The 18,061-nt window shown below is 40.4% G+C and overlaps 1 protein-coding gene across 1 annotated transcript in view; it reads right to left on the reverse strand.

The window, feature by feature from the left end:
- Window positions 1-2,272: 2,272 nt before the first annotated feature.
- Window positions 2,273-18,061, reverse strand: part of LOC118369884 (phospholipid phosphatase 4-like) — a 127,840-nt gene continuing 112,051 nt past the window's right edge. Inside the window, exons 6-7 of the mRNA XM_035754656.2 lie at window positions 14,751-14,921; window positions 2,273-9,182 (exon numbers count right to left, since the gene is read on the reverse strand). Of these exons, the coding sequence (XP_035610549.1) occupies window positions 8,971-9,182; window positions 14,751-14,921 (383 nt within the window). The 3' untranslated portion in view covers window positions 2,273-8,970. The remainder of the gene's footprint in view (window positions 9,183-14,750; window positions 14,922-18,061) is intronic.

Genomic DNA, 18,061 nt, shown 5'->3' on the forward strand with positions numbered 1-18,061 from the left:
AGATCTTCATCTGGTTGCAATCACAAGGGTCCCAGCTATATAACAAATGGTCCTTTTGTTCGACAAAGTCCTTCTTTATATCTCAATAAAGTAAGTTTCAATGGCGCACATGACTCAGTAATCCACCGGTTTCCCTCGTTCAAAACGCATACAAAATTAATCCCTGGCTTCTAAGCAGGAATCAGGAGTATAGTCTGGTTTTTGCCTGCCATATCAGTTCTGTTATACTCACATACATTATTTTAACAGTTTTGGAAACTTTAGAGTGTTTTCTATCCAATATTACCAATTATATGCATATCCTAGCTTCTGGGCCTGAGTAACAGGTAGTATACTTTTGGCACCTCATTCATCCAAACTTCCGAATACTGCCCCCTAGCCAAAAGAAGAAGGTAAAGCATTTATTTGAAACTAACTGTAACAGGTGATGTTATTTGGCAGGGGTCCAAACATCAACATTATTGTTTGATGTATTTCTGATACCTTTTAAGACATTTTCTGGTAGTTTCCTAGGATCCCTTTTTCCATCTGTTTATCCAGAAATCAAAGCCTTTACTTATGCCCAATTTTTAAGATGGAACATTGTTGACAAATGTATCATGCCGCCATTTCTCAAGAATATAGACTCTTAGCATTAATTTGAAAGCCAATTTGATCTGCTCCTATGAACTTTACATGTTGGTGCTCATGGTTCCTTTTTGATGGAAATGCCCTAGGGTTGTGTCCAGAGTTTCAAGTCTCTTTACAAAAACAGATTCCTAAACAAACATTGGAAATATTGGCACATGTTAATGTTATTCCATAAAAACAAACACTTCATTTAAAAAATACATAATTCCCTCTACAGTTTGGCGACCCCGACGTGATACTGAAATGATCCTTAGCCCTACATCTGTGAGTGTAAAATGGAATGTCATTGGAATCTGACTGATTATGATTACATTTCTAGGATGTGGTCTACACTAATGAGGTGCAACATATCTACCGTTTCGGTAGCTCAATGGTTTGTGCATCCAAGTGTGCGTACCAAAATGACACCCTATTCCCTATATAGTGCACTACTTTTGATCAGAGTAATATCGGTCTTGGTCAAAAGTAGTGCATTATGTAGTGAATAGGGTGCCAATTGGAATGCATGCTAAATGTGTTCAACGAAGGCCACTGTTGTTGTTCATCTAATTTATCTGGTCCTTCCTGCCAGCTAGAGCTTTGTTGTGGGTCACTTTGATGTGCAGCTCATAAGGAAGATGTCACGGTTTTCCTTAGGTGAAAGAGAGTCAGACCAAAATGCAGCGTGGCTATTGCGATCCATGTTCAATGAAACAAAGTAAACACGAATCAAACACAAAAACGTAACACAAAAACCGAACCAGCCTAATACTGGGGCAAAGTAACACAGAGACAGTAACAAGGACAATCACCCACAAAACCCAACACCAAACAGGCTACCTAAATATGGTTCCCAATCAGAGACAATGACGAACACCTGCCTCTGATTGAGAACCATATCAGGCCAAACATAGAACTAGACAAACTAGACATGTAACATAGAATGCCCACTCAGCTCACACCCTGACCAACCAAAACATACAAAGCAAACTATGGTCAGGGTGTGACAGAAGAATTATGGACAGGTCATCCTCACAGCGGGAGGTGTGCCAGGGGATAGGCTTACCTGGGCACATAAATACAGATACACACTATAGAAATAATATTGTCACGCTCGCTATCCTCAAACTCCCTGTCATAAATCAACCAAGGCGCAGCGTGCATGTAGTTCCACATCTTTTAATGAAAGTGAAACCGAAATAACCAAAAAACAAACAGGTAAACAGCAACGAACGTGACGCAACCGAGGTGCACACAAACACACAAGGAAAAATAATTACCCACAAAACACAGGTGGGAAAAGGCTACCTAAGTATGATTCTCAATCAGAGACAACGATTGACAGCTGCCTCTGATTGGGAACCATACCAGGCCAAACACATAGAAATAGAAAACGTAGAAAAAACACACAGAATGCCCACCCCAACTCACGCCCTGACCGAACCAAAATAGAGACAGAAAAAATGAACTAAGGTCAGGACGTGACAAATATACTGTAGATGGAATTGACCTGCCCTGCCTCACTCATAAACTGTTAATTAATGCCACTTACACAGATACTTCTAACACAGTATACTCACACCCAGTCCATAACACACAGCAAAATACCTACATTTTGTCTTGACATGTGAACACAAAATCAAAGATACCATATAAATAAGCATATGCTGATGTTTATTGAAACACCACAAACAGGAGTGCAGCTGTACTGATGTAGAACAACACAACACACACCTTCACTGAGAACAGAGAGTAACACACACACGTCTCCTTCAGTTCTACATTTTCATCTGACACTGAGTCCTGTTGGAGAAAAAAAATTAACATTTCCAACCAGGTTAGAACTGAGGACATATTCTATTTCAAATGCGGACATGCAGTATACAATTATAATATAATAATAATAATAATATATGCCATTTAGCTGACGCTTTTATCCAAAGCGACTTACAGTCATGTGTGCATACATTCTACGTATGGGTGGTCCCGGGAATCGAACCCACTACCCTGGCGTTACAAGCGCCATGCTCTACCAACTGAGCCACAGAAGGACCACAGAAGGACCACAATTGTTCAGTTGCATATTATATAACATACTATAGTATAATAGAATGTTGTAATAATATATATCATAAAATCACTCCAAATGTAGTTGCTATTAACATCCTCAAAGTTTATGTAGTGTTCCCAAAATGGCTACTAGTTGATGTTGTTAAAGAAAAGGTTTCCTTAGTCACAAATGAATGATCTGTAGAGTCTCGATTGTCAACGAACAAAGCGCACATCAGGATCCAGCTCATTGTTGCACCTAAAGTATATAAACAGAAAAACACATTTTGCTCTCAAGGCCCAACATGCTTATCCATATGCAATAGTGTCTTTTCACAAATGGTGTTGTCATGCCTTTGTCAATAATGATACTTTACTTTAAGGATGGCTATTCAACATCGGTCTGGTTGCCTTTCATTTTACAAAATGCACATTAGAAGGAATTGATGTTGTTGAAGTAAAATGTTGTTGATAAAATGAAGCAAAACATGATTGTACTTTCAAGAACAGCAATTTAGTTTTTTAAATATTTACTTTTAATTATCAACTTTTTTCTCACTTGATATATATATATTTTCAAGACACATAAATACTTTTTTGCCGCAAATTTTCTTTTTACATGAGGAAAATAACCAATAAAACGGAAAATGATCAGGTTGCAGTACTTTGTGGCTCCAATAGGCAATCCATAGGTCCATCCATACATCACTTAAACACTCCCAATAGTTTTCTGATATGTCATGGCAACGCTCCCGGCAACATCACAGAATTATGATGCACACACACACACACACACACACACACACACACACACACACACACACACACACACACACACACACACACACACACACACACACACACACACACACACACACACACACACACACACACTACACACACACACACTACACACACACACACACACACACTTATACCGAGTGTGTCAGATTGTTGATCATGACTGTGATTCTTATCTTGCTCTCAAAGCCAAGACGTAAAATAACTCAGCTCTATTTTATGAAGTTTCAGATTAACAAAGAACAAACCACTGACTAATTATTACAGAACAGAGTTAGACTGGTATGGGACTGCAGTAAGAGACATAGTCCTTTGTTTTCCTTTTTGGGTGGACTAAGGTGCAGCATTTGTGTCCCTCATTCTGCTTTTTGTTAGTAGTGCTAGATGGGTCAGCAAGCAGGTAGCCCTTTCAACCAGTCAAATGACCAAGTGGCCTCATGGGTGGAAAGTTATTAATATTTTTTTAAAGTGCAGAAAATCCTGTTTTTCTATCTCAAACAGTTCTGTTATATTTCAGTCTTTGATGTATAAAAAGTGTAATATTGGGATACACGCTCAAAAATGGAATACATTTCAACTCTACACCTGACATGGTACAGGTGTCTTCTTTTTTGTAAGCCCATAACCATGTGTGTGAGGTGTAAACTTTTGTTTCAAAGTAGATTTGGTTAAGACTACCAAGAAACACTCTGTGTGACCCTGATTTAGTCCACTTCAGTTAATACGGGATTGGTGTCCCAAAACGGGGACGGTTGTTGATAATGTGTGCTAATGTGACTAGAATAACGTTGTATACAACAGCCAACTTTCCTGGACATAGACATGTCTTATATGGGCAGAAAGCTTCAAGTCTTGTTAATCTAACTGCAGTGTACAATTTACAGTCGCTATTACTGTGAAAAAAGACCATGCTATTGTTTGAGGAGAGTGCACAACAACAAAACACCTTTATCACGGCAACTGGTTTGATACATTCACCTCTGAAGGTAAATAATGTGCTTACATTCAGCATTCTGCTCTGATTTGTCATCCTGAGGGCCCCAGAGATAAAATGTAGCATAGTTTTGTTTGATAAAATCTATTTTTTATATTCAAATGTAGGAACTGGGTCCTACAGTTTGATCCCCTGCTGTTTCTATTTTTAATGCTTAGTATGAGCCTGGAATGAGAGTTTGCAGTCTAGCCAGATTGGCACTCAAATTGGGCTTGGCATGGCTCAAAACCCAGTAAAGAGTCATGTGCAGATTGTCTATTTATTTTGTGAGGCCAATGTCGACCAAAACCTATTTGCAATGCTTGGGCTGTCTTTGGGGCTGCTTAGGTTTAATTTGACCCTAATGTCATCACAAGCAGTGCTGCCTAACCGAACATAATGAGGATTAATGCAGTATCAGATTGGAGTTTGTGCCTGGCTCAACGCTCTTCCACCATAACAATTCCACCTGCCCGCTATCAATTGCCCTCGTTGAACTTTAATCTGTATTCAAATCTACCTCAGTGCAGGCAGGAAACGTTAAATACCCAGTCAGCAAGAGGGAGAGAGGGAGAGATTGCTTAGCGAGAGAGAGTGTGAGAAAGGGAGCGGGAGGAGATGGAGGAGGGAGAGAGGGGGTGGTAGATAAGGAAAGAGTAAGAGAGATTGAAAGAGAAAGAGAAGGGAGAAGAGAAAAAGGGAGAGAGAGAGAAAGAGAGAGAGGAAAATAAATAGAAGCGATAGAGAGAATTGTCATGGAAGGGATGAGAAAGATGCAATGAGAAACATTTGAGGAAAAAGAGAAACTGGATGGAGAGAAATGGATATAAAGAATGGGAGGAATTGGGAAAAGAGAAATAAACACAGGACTAGGTAGAAGATTGTTCTGTCATCGAACAGTGCTTCTCTCCATGTATGTATTGTTGCTATATTTATCCTTACGTTGACATGGAGAAGCAGCAAAAGAGAGATGGTAATAATGCAATAGCAACCTCTGTGGGTCTAAGACCAAGGCAGAAGCTAATAGAATAATAATAAAATACAATTTGGAGAACATTAGTGACCATTCATTTGGTCATGTGTGCTCTCAAAGTTAGAAATGTTTCAGCTATCAGATTTTGTAGTCTGAATTCCCTCACTGCCAAAGCGGTTAGATCAGGGGTGTAAGTAAAAGTAAAATACTTTAAAGTACTACTTAAGTAGTTTTTGTGGTATCTGTACTTTACTTTATTACTTTTAATTCCTAATTCCTAAAGAAATTAATGTACTTTTTACTCCATACATTTTCCCTGACACACAAAAGTACTCTTTACATTTTGAATCCTTAGAGGGACAGGAAAATGGTCCAATTCACGCACTTATCAAGAGAACGTCCCTGGTCAACCCTATTGCCTCTGATCTGGCTGACTCAAAGCACATGTTTTGTCTGTAAATTGTCTGTGTGTGGGAGTGTGCCCCTGGCTATCTGTAAATAAAATAAAAACTGGTTTGCTTAATATAAGGAATTTAAAATGATTTATACTGTACTTTTGATACTTAAGTATATTTAAAATCAAATACATTTAGACTTTTACTAAAGTGGAATTTTGCTGGGTGACATTCACTTTTACTTGAGTCATTTTCTATTAAAAGGTGTCTTTACTTTTATTCAAGTATGACGATTGGTTACTTTTTCGACCACTGATTAGATACTGTAGCTCATTAATCAAATTGGGGAGCTGTGACATCTACCGTAACGAGCTCTCCATATAGCTCTTCAACTTGTCGTCCTAAAAACTAGAAATTAGTTAGCATTTTTTTTCACCTCTGGTTAATTTGGCATTCCTATGAGGGAAATTAATAGGGTTTTGGGATATACACCAAAAATAACATCTGAGGTTAACACAGGCTTAGGAGATCTTATATGTTTTGTTTTATGAGATAATGCCAGTCAGTTAACATGACCTTTATGAATTCTGAAGCCTTTATGTGCTCAAAATAAGTCAGTTGCTAACGAGTCGCTAACTGTTGGAGAAATGGAACTACAACATTAGTCGCAAAGTGTTTCATGTCACTGCACCGACCACACAAACTAGTATACTCTACATTCCACCAAAAGTTAGGTAGCGTTTTGCTTATCAGCTCGAACGAAAAGCAAGGATGATGTATTGTTTTGCGCCAGGCTGCAACCATATCAATTTAGCGAGAAAACAATGTGGCACAAAGGAGACTTTGGGTCCGTCTGATAAATTAAGCTAATCCTGTTAGCTGGATGTCAAAGGCATGCAACCTGAGGTGTAGTTAAAAATGTTTTACATATAAACACATCGTTAGAGCTTTACTTATTTTGATTAAATAAATGCTTCAGAATTCACAAAACATTATGTTAGCTGATGAGATTATCTCATACAACAATCGTATAAAATCTCCAAAACCTGTGTTTACCACAGACCTTATTTTTTTGCATTAATCCAAAATCCCTCCAAAACTCCATTCCTTACCCAATCGGTTTTGGCCAATGAGCCTTGGCCTCCATTAGTGATTACAAAAATAAGCTATTTCTATTGCTCTCTATTGCTGTGACATTTAATGGGATTATCACCAGCTGCTCTGCTTTCCATCCAACTCCACATCAAACTAATACCAGTTGCCATACCAGCTAACTTCATTCTACTGATGAGAACAGTGAAGAAATTGTAGACCAATAACTTATAATGAGTATCCTCGTTGTACCATAACCTTTTATCAACCCACTGGTAACATTCACAGTGCATTCGTAAAGTATTCAAAATCGTATACCTTTTCCACATTTTCTTACGTTATAGCCTTATTCTAAAAGGTATCCTCCTCCTCATCAATCTACACATAATACCCCATAATGACAAAGCAAAAACAGGCTGTATTTTTTCTTTCAAATGTATTAAATAGAAATAACTGCATTCAACATTCAGACCCTTTACCCAGTACTTTGTTGAAGCACCTTTGGCAGCGGTTACAGCCTTCAGTCTTCTTGGGTATGATGCTACAAGCTTGGCACACCTGTATTTGGGGAGTTTCTCCTATTATTCCCTGCAGATCGTCTCAAGTGCTGTCTGGTTAAATGGGGAGCATTGCTACAGAGCTATTTTCAGGTCTCTCCAGAGATGTTAGATCAGGTTCAAGTCTGGGCACTGGCTGGGCCACTCAAGGACATTCAGAGGCTTGTCCCGAACCCACTCTTGCATTGTCTTGGCTGTGTGCTTAAGGTCATTGTCCTGTTGGAAGGTTAACAGTTGCCCCAGTCTGAGGTCCTGAGAGTTCTGGAGCAGGTTTTCATCAAGGATCTCTCTGTACTTTGCTGCATTCATTTTTGCCTCGATCCTGACTAGACTCACAGTCCCTGCCGCTGACAAACATCCCCACAGCATGATGCTGCCACCACCATGCTTCACCGTAGGGATGGTGCCAGGTTTCGGCCAGACGTGACACTTGGCATTCAGGCCAAAGAGTTTAATGGTCTGAGAGTCTTCAGATGCCTTTAGGCAAACTCCAAGTGGGCTGTCATGTGCCTTTTACTGAGGAGTGGCTTCCGTCTGACCACTGTACATAATTGGTGTAGTGCTGCAGAGATGGTTGTCCTTCTGGAAGGTTCTCCCATCTCCACAGAGGAACTCTGGAGCTCTGTCAGAGTGACCATCAGGTTCTTGGTCACCTCCCTGACCAAGGCCCTTCTCCCCCGATTGCTCAGATTGGCCGGGTGGCGAGCTCTCGGAAGAGTCTTGGTGGTTCCAAACTTCTTCCATTTAAGAATGATGGAGGACACTGTGTTCTTGGGGACCTTCCATTCTGCAGAAATGTTTTGGTACACTTGCCCAGCTCTGTGTCTCGAAACAATCCTGTTTTGGAGTTCTACGGACAATTCCTTCGACCTATGGACAGGTGTGTGACATTCCAAATCATGTCCAATCAATTGAATTTATCACAGGTGGACTCCAATCAAGTTGTAGAAATATCTCAAGGATGATCAATGGAAACAGGATGCACCTGAGTTCTATTACGAGTCTCACAGCAAAGGGTCTGAATACTTATGTAAATAAGGTATTTTGTTGATTTTTTTGCTTTGTTATTATGGGTTATTGTATGTAGGTTGCTGAGGAATTACTTTTTTTAATCCATGTTAGATTAAGGCTGTAATGTAACAAAATATGTAAAACTTCAAGTGGTCTGAATACTTTCCGAAGACACTGTATGTCCATTTTATGTTGGTTTCACGCAACTGCCTCTTAATTTCCTTTTTTCACATTTGTATTGCCTTTTTGTTCCAGCAGTGTTGTCCTATATTCCTACACTTACAAAGCCTCTCTAAATGTAGACCAATGAAATGCTCCTGATTCAATCAGGTAAAACAAGCAAAGAGCGAGGATGGAGGAAGGCGAGAGGCTGGGAGAACGGTTGTGAGTGGGAGAGGGGATACATTATTGTCCACATCTCAGTCTGTGTGAGTGAGAGGGGGTTAGGTGCTCCTTGGGTGGGTGGGTGTGAGGCTAGGGGCCAGGTCTGGGTGTAGGGGTGGGCAGGAGTCATACAGGCCCCACTGTCAGTCCCTTCAGAGGCATGCTGGTGGTGTTCTCGGTGGGCAGGACCAGGGGATCGCCATGAGCAGAGACGAGGTGGGGGGCTTTGGCCAGACTGGCGTAAGGTAGATGGCAGTCCATGTGCAGGAACGGGGGGTAGTGCTGCCGATAGCAGATGTAGGCAAAGAGCAGGCCGATCACCCCTCCAACAAAGGCATCTGGGGAATAACAATAATATATTAATAATGTACATATGCGACTTAGCGTAGGCAAGGGTTTTTCCAAAAGCATGTTACAGTATAGTGAGTGCATACATTTCTTGTATGTCTATGTGAGTGATGTCAACAACAGTTCGTGCCACACTCCTACCAAATGAGTCACACGGGACATAAGACAAGTATTGCAAGATTGCACTTCAGATCTCAGAAATCTACCGTAGGAAATAAATGTGGGTACTTAGTTATTTATACAGTGGATGAATCATTGATGATTTACTTAATTAATGATGTTTATATTGGAAATGTCAGCTAATTTAGTTTTATCAGTTGCTCTTTTGAACGTTGGGCTGAGATCGGGTGAGCTTTGGGCTGATGTCACTACTGGGCCTGGCTGAATCTCAACATGTCCCTGGCTTGGACAGACCGTCTGTCACTTTGTCACCATAGCTGAGAACAAAAATAGTCATGATCAATGTTTTCAAATAAGTGCTAAATTGTAATGTGATTTGTGATCCAATAAAAACAATTGTTCACAAACAAATACATTGTAATGTTGTAGCGAGAATGAACAACTCATGCATTAGTTAGACTGGCTGAACTCGTCTCAAAAAGATTTTGGAAACAATTATTTAACTATCCAACTGTAGAAAATTAAGTTAACACCAACACCATAAATTGTGCTGGAAAATAGATTGTCCACATTCCAATGTCCATTGTAGCATCCCACTTAAGAAGGCATGTCCAATGAATAATTTCAACTAGTTTAAGCTAGTGCGGATTGGGACAGAGCCAGTAGTTTCTCCTGTTGATGGCAAAGTTTAATTACTGTATATAGTTGAGATGGATGACTATTCTAAAAGTAGGGATACTACAAACTAATGATGTGGAGGCTCTGTCACTGAGCTGGTGATTTGAAATGCATCATAATATGTACAGAGTCATCTAAATGTTGATGGTGTTGATGCTTCAGTACGGGTCCCTTCTCCAATGCTGGAGCTGAACCCAGACATTTACAAAGGAACCAGGGGACTACATCATCCCTTAATGGGGAAGAGTGCATGATGTTATCCACGCAGCACTGTTCACAGAGCAGGGTAATAGGAGATTGGGCCCCTCAAGTTTAATGATCCAAACCATTGCTGCTTCCTTCTTATTTCCTGCTTTAGTAAATGTACATAAAAAATGTGTAATATTTTTCCTGGGGGTGTACAGTATATGAACCGATTTGAATAAGATTTAATGTTGCAATAACGCTGTCAGTTCCGCATTAATGTAGTGCTTTGGCAGATTGTATTATACTGTAGTATTTCTGGACTAATATGCTGCAGTATTTACTGTAGTTTTTTGCAAACTGTAGTATACTGTATTATTATTGCAGAAATTACTTTAGTGTTTACTCTCTTTGACATAAAATGGAGGCTTTCTCCTTGAGAAAACCTACTGGAAAAATACTAAAAGGCCACTTTAGGAAGGACTTAACAAATAGTTAATCACTTGCACTCTTTTCTATAACCTGTAGGGAAGGCAATATATAATCAATACTTGTCATGTAGGTTTCTAAATTATAGCTGGCACAAATGGGGCTATGAGGGAGGGGAATGGGCAGGGTATATGCAAATGAAATACTTTCGTATTTACTATAATACATTTTTTTGTGTTTTTGCAGACTGTAGTGTTTTTGCGGACATTAATGTAATATTTTCTATAGTATTCTACATCATACTACAACATTTTATAGTAAGTTCTACACATGATTGATAAATACTACAGTGTATAGTATAGAATTCTACGGTATACTACAGTTTACTACATAATTCTATAGTATATACTGTAGTATTCTATAGTAAACTCTAGTTTATTTTCATATACGATCCCTCTAAAAGTAATTAGTGGTGTCTGACAGCAATGTCGCCTAACGCCTAATTTCTGCTGTCACTTTATCACTGGACATCAAATCTCTCTCTCTTTCTCCCCTCTGGTTATTTCTCTCACTCTCTATCAGGGAATAATTACTCAATGCTGTGTGCTTGCTTTCTGTCTCTCTCTCCATCCCTCTCTTTCTGGACATTTTACTGTCCATGTTGGTGGGGATTGAGGAACAGACGGCAGTTAAGACACCATAAAAAATGTGTTACCTCACTGTCATCGCCAATGTTTTGAGATTCACACACTTATCACCTTCTTCCTTATAGAAACCTCTAATTACCCCTGTGTGTGTGTCTGGCAGGGTTTGTGTGTGCATGTGTTTGTGGGATTGTTTGTGTGAGTGTGTGAAAGAGAGAGAGACATGTTTCCCTTTTAGACCTGGAGACTCGGTGCCCTGCGGTCTACATCTTATCCACATGAGTTACACTGCTACACCCTGGTTCTGTTCCTATCTCCTGGTTGATTACTTGATAACTGTGGTTCATATATTGACATCAGTGTTGCCTCTGTGGTGATGATACACTTGCTGTTACATAAAGTGGCTTAGTAGAGTAATCTTAACAAGACAGCACCATATTTGATAAACCAGCCACATAAAAAAATACTATAGTATACTATAGTATAAATACTATCGTATTCATTGTAGAGTTTTTTGCAGACTTTCTTGCAGTATTCACTGTAGTATACTGTAGTTTACTGTACTATTTACTGTAACTATAGCATAAATACTGTAGTGAACGGAAACTAATATATACTGTCGTGTTTTTGTGGACTGTACTATACTGTAGTTTTTACTGTAGTGTTTTTGCAGTAAACTGTATTTACTGTAGTGTTTTTTAAGCATCAGTGTTGTATTTACTATAGTGCTTTTGACTTATTATCTTTGACATAAAATTGGAGGATTTCTCCTTCAAGAAACCAACTAGAGCCATACTAAAATAGCGAACTTACCCTAACCTGGTCTGAACAGATAATTCAGCCCTTTTGCTCTTTTTCTATAACATATACAATGTAATACTGCATATGGTCTATACTTGGCATGTAGGTTTCTCGGTTATGGGTGGCACAAATTACGATATAATATATAGTTACTATAGTTTAAAAAGTGTAGTGTTTTTGCAGACTGTTGTGTTTTTGAGGACATTACTATAGCATTTACTACAGTGCTTTTTGCAGATAATACTGGAGTATTTACTATAGTGTTCTACAGTATACTACAACATTCTATAATAAGTTTTACACATAATCGATGGATACAACCATGTGAAGTATAGTATTCTATAGTATATCACAATTTATTATAGTAAACAATATAATTTCTTCATGTGGGCATAATGATTTATAGATAGGGTTTTGGTTCCTAACTAAACCTACACAGGCTGACAGATGCAACGCAAACAGTTAGTCTGTATGTATCCTGACAGACCTGGGGCCTTGAGTGCTGGCATAGGTCTAAATTATGTAAAAGTACATTACCAGCCAACAGTTTGGACACCTACTCATTCCAGGGTTTTTCTTTATTTTTTACTATTTTCTACATTTTAGAATACTATTGAAGACATCAAAACAATGAAATAACACATATGGAATCATGTAGTAAGCAAAAAAAGTGTTAAACAAATCTAAATATATTTTAGATTATAGATTCATAAAAGTAGTGACCCTTTGCCTTGATCACAGCTTTGCACACTCTTGGCATTCTCTCAACCAGCTCATGAGGTAGTCACCTGGACTGCATCAGTTGTGTTTTGACAAGGTAGGGGTGGTAAAACAGAAGATAGGCCTATTTGGTAAAATACCAAGTCTATATTATGGAAAGAACATCTCAAATAAGTAAAGAGAAATTACGGTCCATCATAACTTTAAGACATGAAGGTCAGTCAATACGGAAAATGTCAAGAACTTTCAGAGTTTCTTCAAGTGCAGTCGCAAAAAACATCAAGCTCTATGATGAAACTGGCTCTCATGAGGACCGCCACAGGAATGGAAGACCCAGAGTTACCTTTGCTGCAGAGGATAAGTTTATTAGTTACCAACCTCAGAAATTGCAGCCCAAATAAATGATTCACAGGGTTCAAGTAACAGACACATCAACTGTTCACCATCAACTGTATATATCAATGATGTCGCTCTTGCTGCGGGTGATTCCTTGATCCACCTCTACGCAGACGACACCATTCTGTATACATTTGGCCCTTCTTTGGACACTGTGTTAACAATCCTCCAAACGAGCTTCAATGCCATACGACACACCGTCCGTGGCCTCTAATTGCTCTTAAACGCTAGTAAAACTAAATGCATGCTCTTCAACAGATCGCTGCCCGCACTCGCCCACCCGACAAGCATCACTACTCTGGACGGTTCTGAATAAGAATATGTGGACAACTACAAATACCTAGGTGTCTGGCTAGGCTGTAAACCCTCCTTCCAGACATGTATTAAGCATCTCCAATCCAAAATTAAATCTAGAATCGGCTTTCTATGAAGCAAGGGCCAGCCAACGAGAGCATACAGGTCGCAGTGGTGGGTAGTATATGGGGCTTTGGTGACAAGACGGATGGCACTGTGATAGACTGCATCCAGTTTGTTGAGTAGAGTGTTGGAGGCTATTTTGTAAATGACATCGCCAAAGTCGAGGATCGGTAGGATGGTTAGTTTTACGAGGGTATGTTTGGCAGCATGAGTGAAGGATGCTTTGTTGCGAAATAGGAAGCCGATTCTAGATTACATTTTGGGTTGGATATGTTTAATGTGAGTCTGGAAGTAAAGTTTACAGTCTAACCAGACACCTAGGTATTTGTAGTTGCCCACATATTCTAAGTTAGAACCGTCCAGAGTAGTGATGCTGGACGGGCGGGCAGGTGCGGGCAGCGAACGGTTGAAGAGCATGCATTTAGTTTCACTTGCATTTAAGAGCAGTTGGAGGCCACGGAAGGAAAGTTGTATGGCATTGAAGCTCATCTGGAGGTTAGTTACCACAGAAGGGCCAGAGGTATACAGAATGGTGTCGTCTGCTTAGAGGTGGATCAAAGAATCACCAGCAGCGAGAGCGACATCATTGATGTATACAGAGAAGAGAGTCGGCCCGAGAATTGAACCCTATGGCACCCCCATAGAGACTGCCAGAGGTCCGGACAACAGGCCCTCCGATTTGACACACTGAACTCTATAAGATGACCCAGCCTCCATCATCATCTGACATCAACCCACTTTGAAGAATTTAAAATCTGAAGCACTTTTTTGGTTACTACATAATTCCATTTCTGTTATTTCACTGTAGAAAATAGTAAAAATAAAGAAAAAATGTTGAATGAGTAGGTGTGTTCAAATGTTGGACTGATACTGTATATACCAGGAAAAACTCTGGGCCTTAGAAACCAAGTTTATGTGTATTCTAGTAATCTTATGTAAGTCTACAATTTTAAGTACATTCATGTTGATTTGAGCTTTTTATATCTTCTGTGTACATTGTGATGATAGGGATGCAATTCCCTGGTTTTCCAGAAATCCTATTGGAAGATTCCTGAATTAGTTGAAAACCAGGGAAATGGGGATAGTTAAAGTCACATGGTCAGAAAAAAACTCCTGGACCTAAATGGCATATCTGCTGGTTAATTTGGATGTGGTGTGACTGTGACAGACCTTGCCAGTGGTGTTTGTAGTCGCAAGTGCGGGACAGGGCAATCATCACAGCACTGTAGAGGGGCAGCAACATGGCACACAGACGCCAGCTGCGCCCGCGGCCCTGGTCTGTGAAGCAATGCAGCTTCCCAGCCAGGTAGAAGGAGGTGAAGCCCAAGCCAGAGAATGCAACTGAGGGATTGGGCGAGAGAGGGAGAGGGAGATGGGGAGTGCATGAAAAAAAGAGAGAGAACAAACAGCAAAAACATATTCATGATCAAGTACAAATCTTAGAATTGAGTATTAAAGACTACCAGAACCCACTTGATTCTCCAATTACATTGAATGAACTACCGGACAAAATACAAACCTCCAACCCAAAAAGGGCATGTAGTTGATGGTATCCTAAATGAAATGATGAAATATACAGACAACAAATTCCAACTGGCAAAACTTGAACTCTTTAACACCATCCTTAGCTCTGGCATCCAAAGACTGACAGACCACATATCCACCCTGCACACCCTAACTGACAAACATACAAACCAAAACAAATGCAGTCTTCTCATGCTTTGTTGATTTCAAAAAAGCTTTTGACTCAATTTGGCAAGAGGGTCTGCTGCACAAATTGATGGAAATTTGTGTTGTGGGAAAAACACTATAAAATCCATTTAAACAAACAACAAGTGTGTGGTTAAAATTGACAAAAAACACCTTTCTATCCACAGGGCCGTGGGGTGAGACAGGGATGCAGCATAAGCCCCGCCCTCTTCAACATCTATATCAACGAATTGGCGAGAGCAAAAGAACAGTCTGCCCCACCTGGTCTCACCCTACTAGAAAGTCAAATGTCTACTACTTGCTGATGATCTGGTGCTACTGTCCTCAACCAAGGAGGGCCTACAGCAGCACCTAGATCTGTTGCACAGATTATGTCAGACCTGAGCACTGATAGTAAATCTGAGCAAGACAAAAATACTGATGTTCCAAAAAAGTTGCCAGGACCACAAATACAAATGTAATCTCGATACCATTGCCCTAGAGCACAAACAAAAATGATACATACCTCAGCCTAAACATAAGGTAACTTCCAAAAAGCTGTGAACGATGTGAGAGACAAGGCAAGAAGGGCCTTCTATGCCATCAAAAGGAATATAAAATACACCAATTAGGATCTGGAGAAAAATAATTGAATCAATTATAACCTAGCAAAAAAAGAAACGTCCCTTTTTCAGGACCCTGTCTTTCAAAGGTAATTCAGAGATGTTCATTGTAAAGGGTCCAATGCTGTTTCCAAAGTTCAATGAACCATAAAAATTAATGAACATGCACCTGTGGAACGGTCGTTAAGACACTAACAGCTTACAGAACGGTAGGCAATTAAGGTCACAGTTATGAAAACTTAGGACACTAAAGAGGCCTTTCGACTGACTCTGAAAAACACCAAAAGTAAGATGCCCAGGGTCCCTGCTAATCTGCGTGAACGTGCCTTAGGCATGCTGCAAGGAGTCACGAGGACAGCAGATGTGGTCAGGGCAATAAATTGCAATGTCCGTACTGTGAGACGCCTAAGACCGCGCTACAGGGAGACAGGACAGACAGCTGATCGTCCTCACAGTGGCAAACCACGTGTAACACCTGCACAGGATCGGCACATCCGCACATCACACCTGCGGGACAGCTACAGGATGGCAACAACTGCCCCAGTTACACCAGGAACACACAATCCCTCCATCAGTGCTTAGACTGTCCGCAATAGGCTAAGAGAGGCTGGAATGATGGTTTGTAGGCCTGTTTTAAGGCAGGTCCTCACCAGACATCACCGGCAACAACATCGCCTAATGGCACAAACCCACAGTCGCTGGACCTGACAGGACTGGCAAAAAGTGCTCTTCACTGACGAGTGTTTTTTTTGTCTCACCAGGGGTGATGGTCGGATTCGCATTTATCATCGAAGGAATGAGCGTTACACCAAGGCCTGTATTCTGGAGCGGGATCGATTTGGAGATGGAGGGTCCGTCATGGTTTGGGGCGGGGTGTCACAATATCATCGGACTGAGCTTGTTGTCATTGCAGGCAATCTCAATGCTGTGCATTACAGGGAAGACATCCTCTTCCCTCATGTGATACCCTTCCTGCAGGCTCATCCTGACATGACCCCCCTGCATGACAATGCCCCAATCCATACTGCTCGTTCTTTGTGTGATTTCCTACAAGACAGGAATGTCAGTGTTCTGCCATGGCCAGCGAAGAGCTCGGATCTCAATCCCATTGAGCACGTCTGGGACCTGTTGGATCGGAGGGTGAGGGCTAGAGCTAGGGCTATCCCCCCCAGAAATGTCTGGGAACTTGCACGTGCCTTGGTGGAAGAGTGGGGTAACATCTCACAGCAAGAACTGCAAATCTGGTGCAGTCCACGAGGAGGAGATGCACTGCAGTACTTAATGCACCTGGAGGCCACACCAGATACTGACTGTTACTTTTGATTCCCCCTTTGTTCAGGGACACATTATTCAATTTCTGTTATTCACATGTCTGTGGAACGTTTTCAGTTTATGTCTCAGTTGTTGAATCTTGTTATGTTCATACAAATATTTACACATGGTAAGTTTGCTGAAAATAAACGCAGTTGACAGTGAGAGGACGTTTCTTTTTATGCTGTGTTTATATGCTTAATTTTGTTGTGATACAAATGTTGGGCTATATGTTATGATTTTTAATACATTCTAATGCTGCTTAATGAGACTCTAATTATGATTTGAAAAAAGTTGCATGAAAGACATGAGCTCTGCTTAGTTATTTTGTGCAGGTTGTACACACTTCCTCAGTCTCGTATTCAAGCACTAGGTAATGCCTCAAATTTCTCAGATGCATCCCCTTTGTGTGGCCATAATCCCCCCCATGCCTTTCAACGGCCAGTGGCTGTTATGACCTGAGGCTGAAGGCTGAATATATAACTGCTTGAACACCTCTCACTCCCATGGCTCTCATGGCTCTCAGTCTCATGATCGGGTTTGTCTCACAGGCTACAAGTGATGACAGACACAATGGGTACGCAACTGCCGTGTTTTTATCCAATTCCGAGGTGCATATTGAACATATTGGAAGAATTGTATACATTTACTATTCGTCAGCCAACAAGCTCAGTAGGCCTAACAAACATAAACAGCACGAGCCTTTGTCAATCTATTATCCCCAAGTACAAAAGTTGACCTATTCTATTCCGTATGAGAAATAAATATTCCAAACATAATCTGGGACAGTTGTGGGATGCGATAGATCCCAAATTAATACAACCACTCGCTGAAAAGAAATGTTTTAAACAATTAGAC

Source organism: Oncorhynchus keta, chromosome 36 (genome assembly GCF_023373465.1).
Source record: "Oncorhynchus keta strain PuntledgeMale-10-30-2019 chromosome 36, Oket_V2, whole genome shotgun sequence".
Taxonomy (NCBI): Eukaryota; Metazoa; Chordata; class Actinopteri; order Salmoniformes; family Salmonidae; genus Oncorhynchus; species Oncorhynchus keta.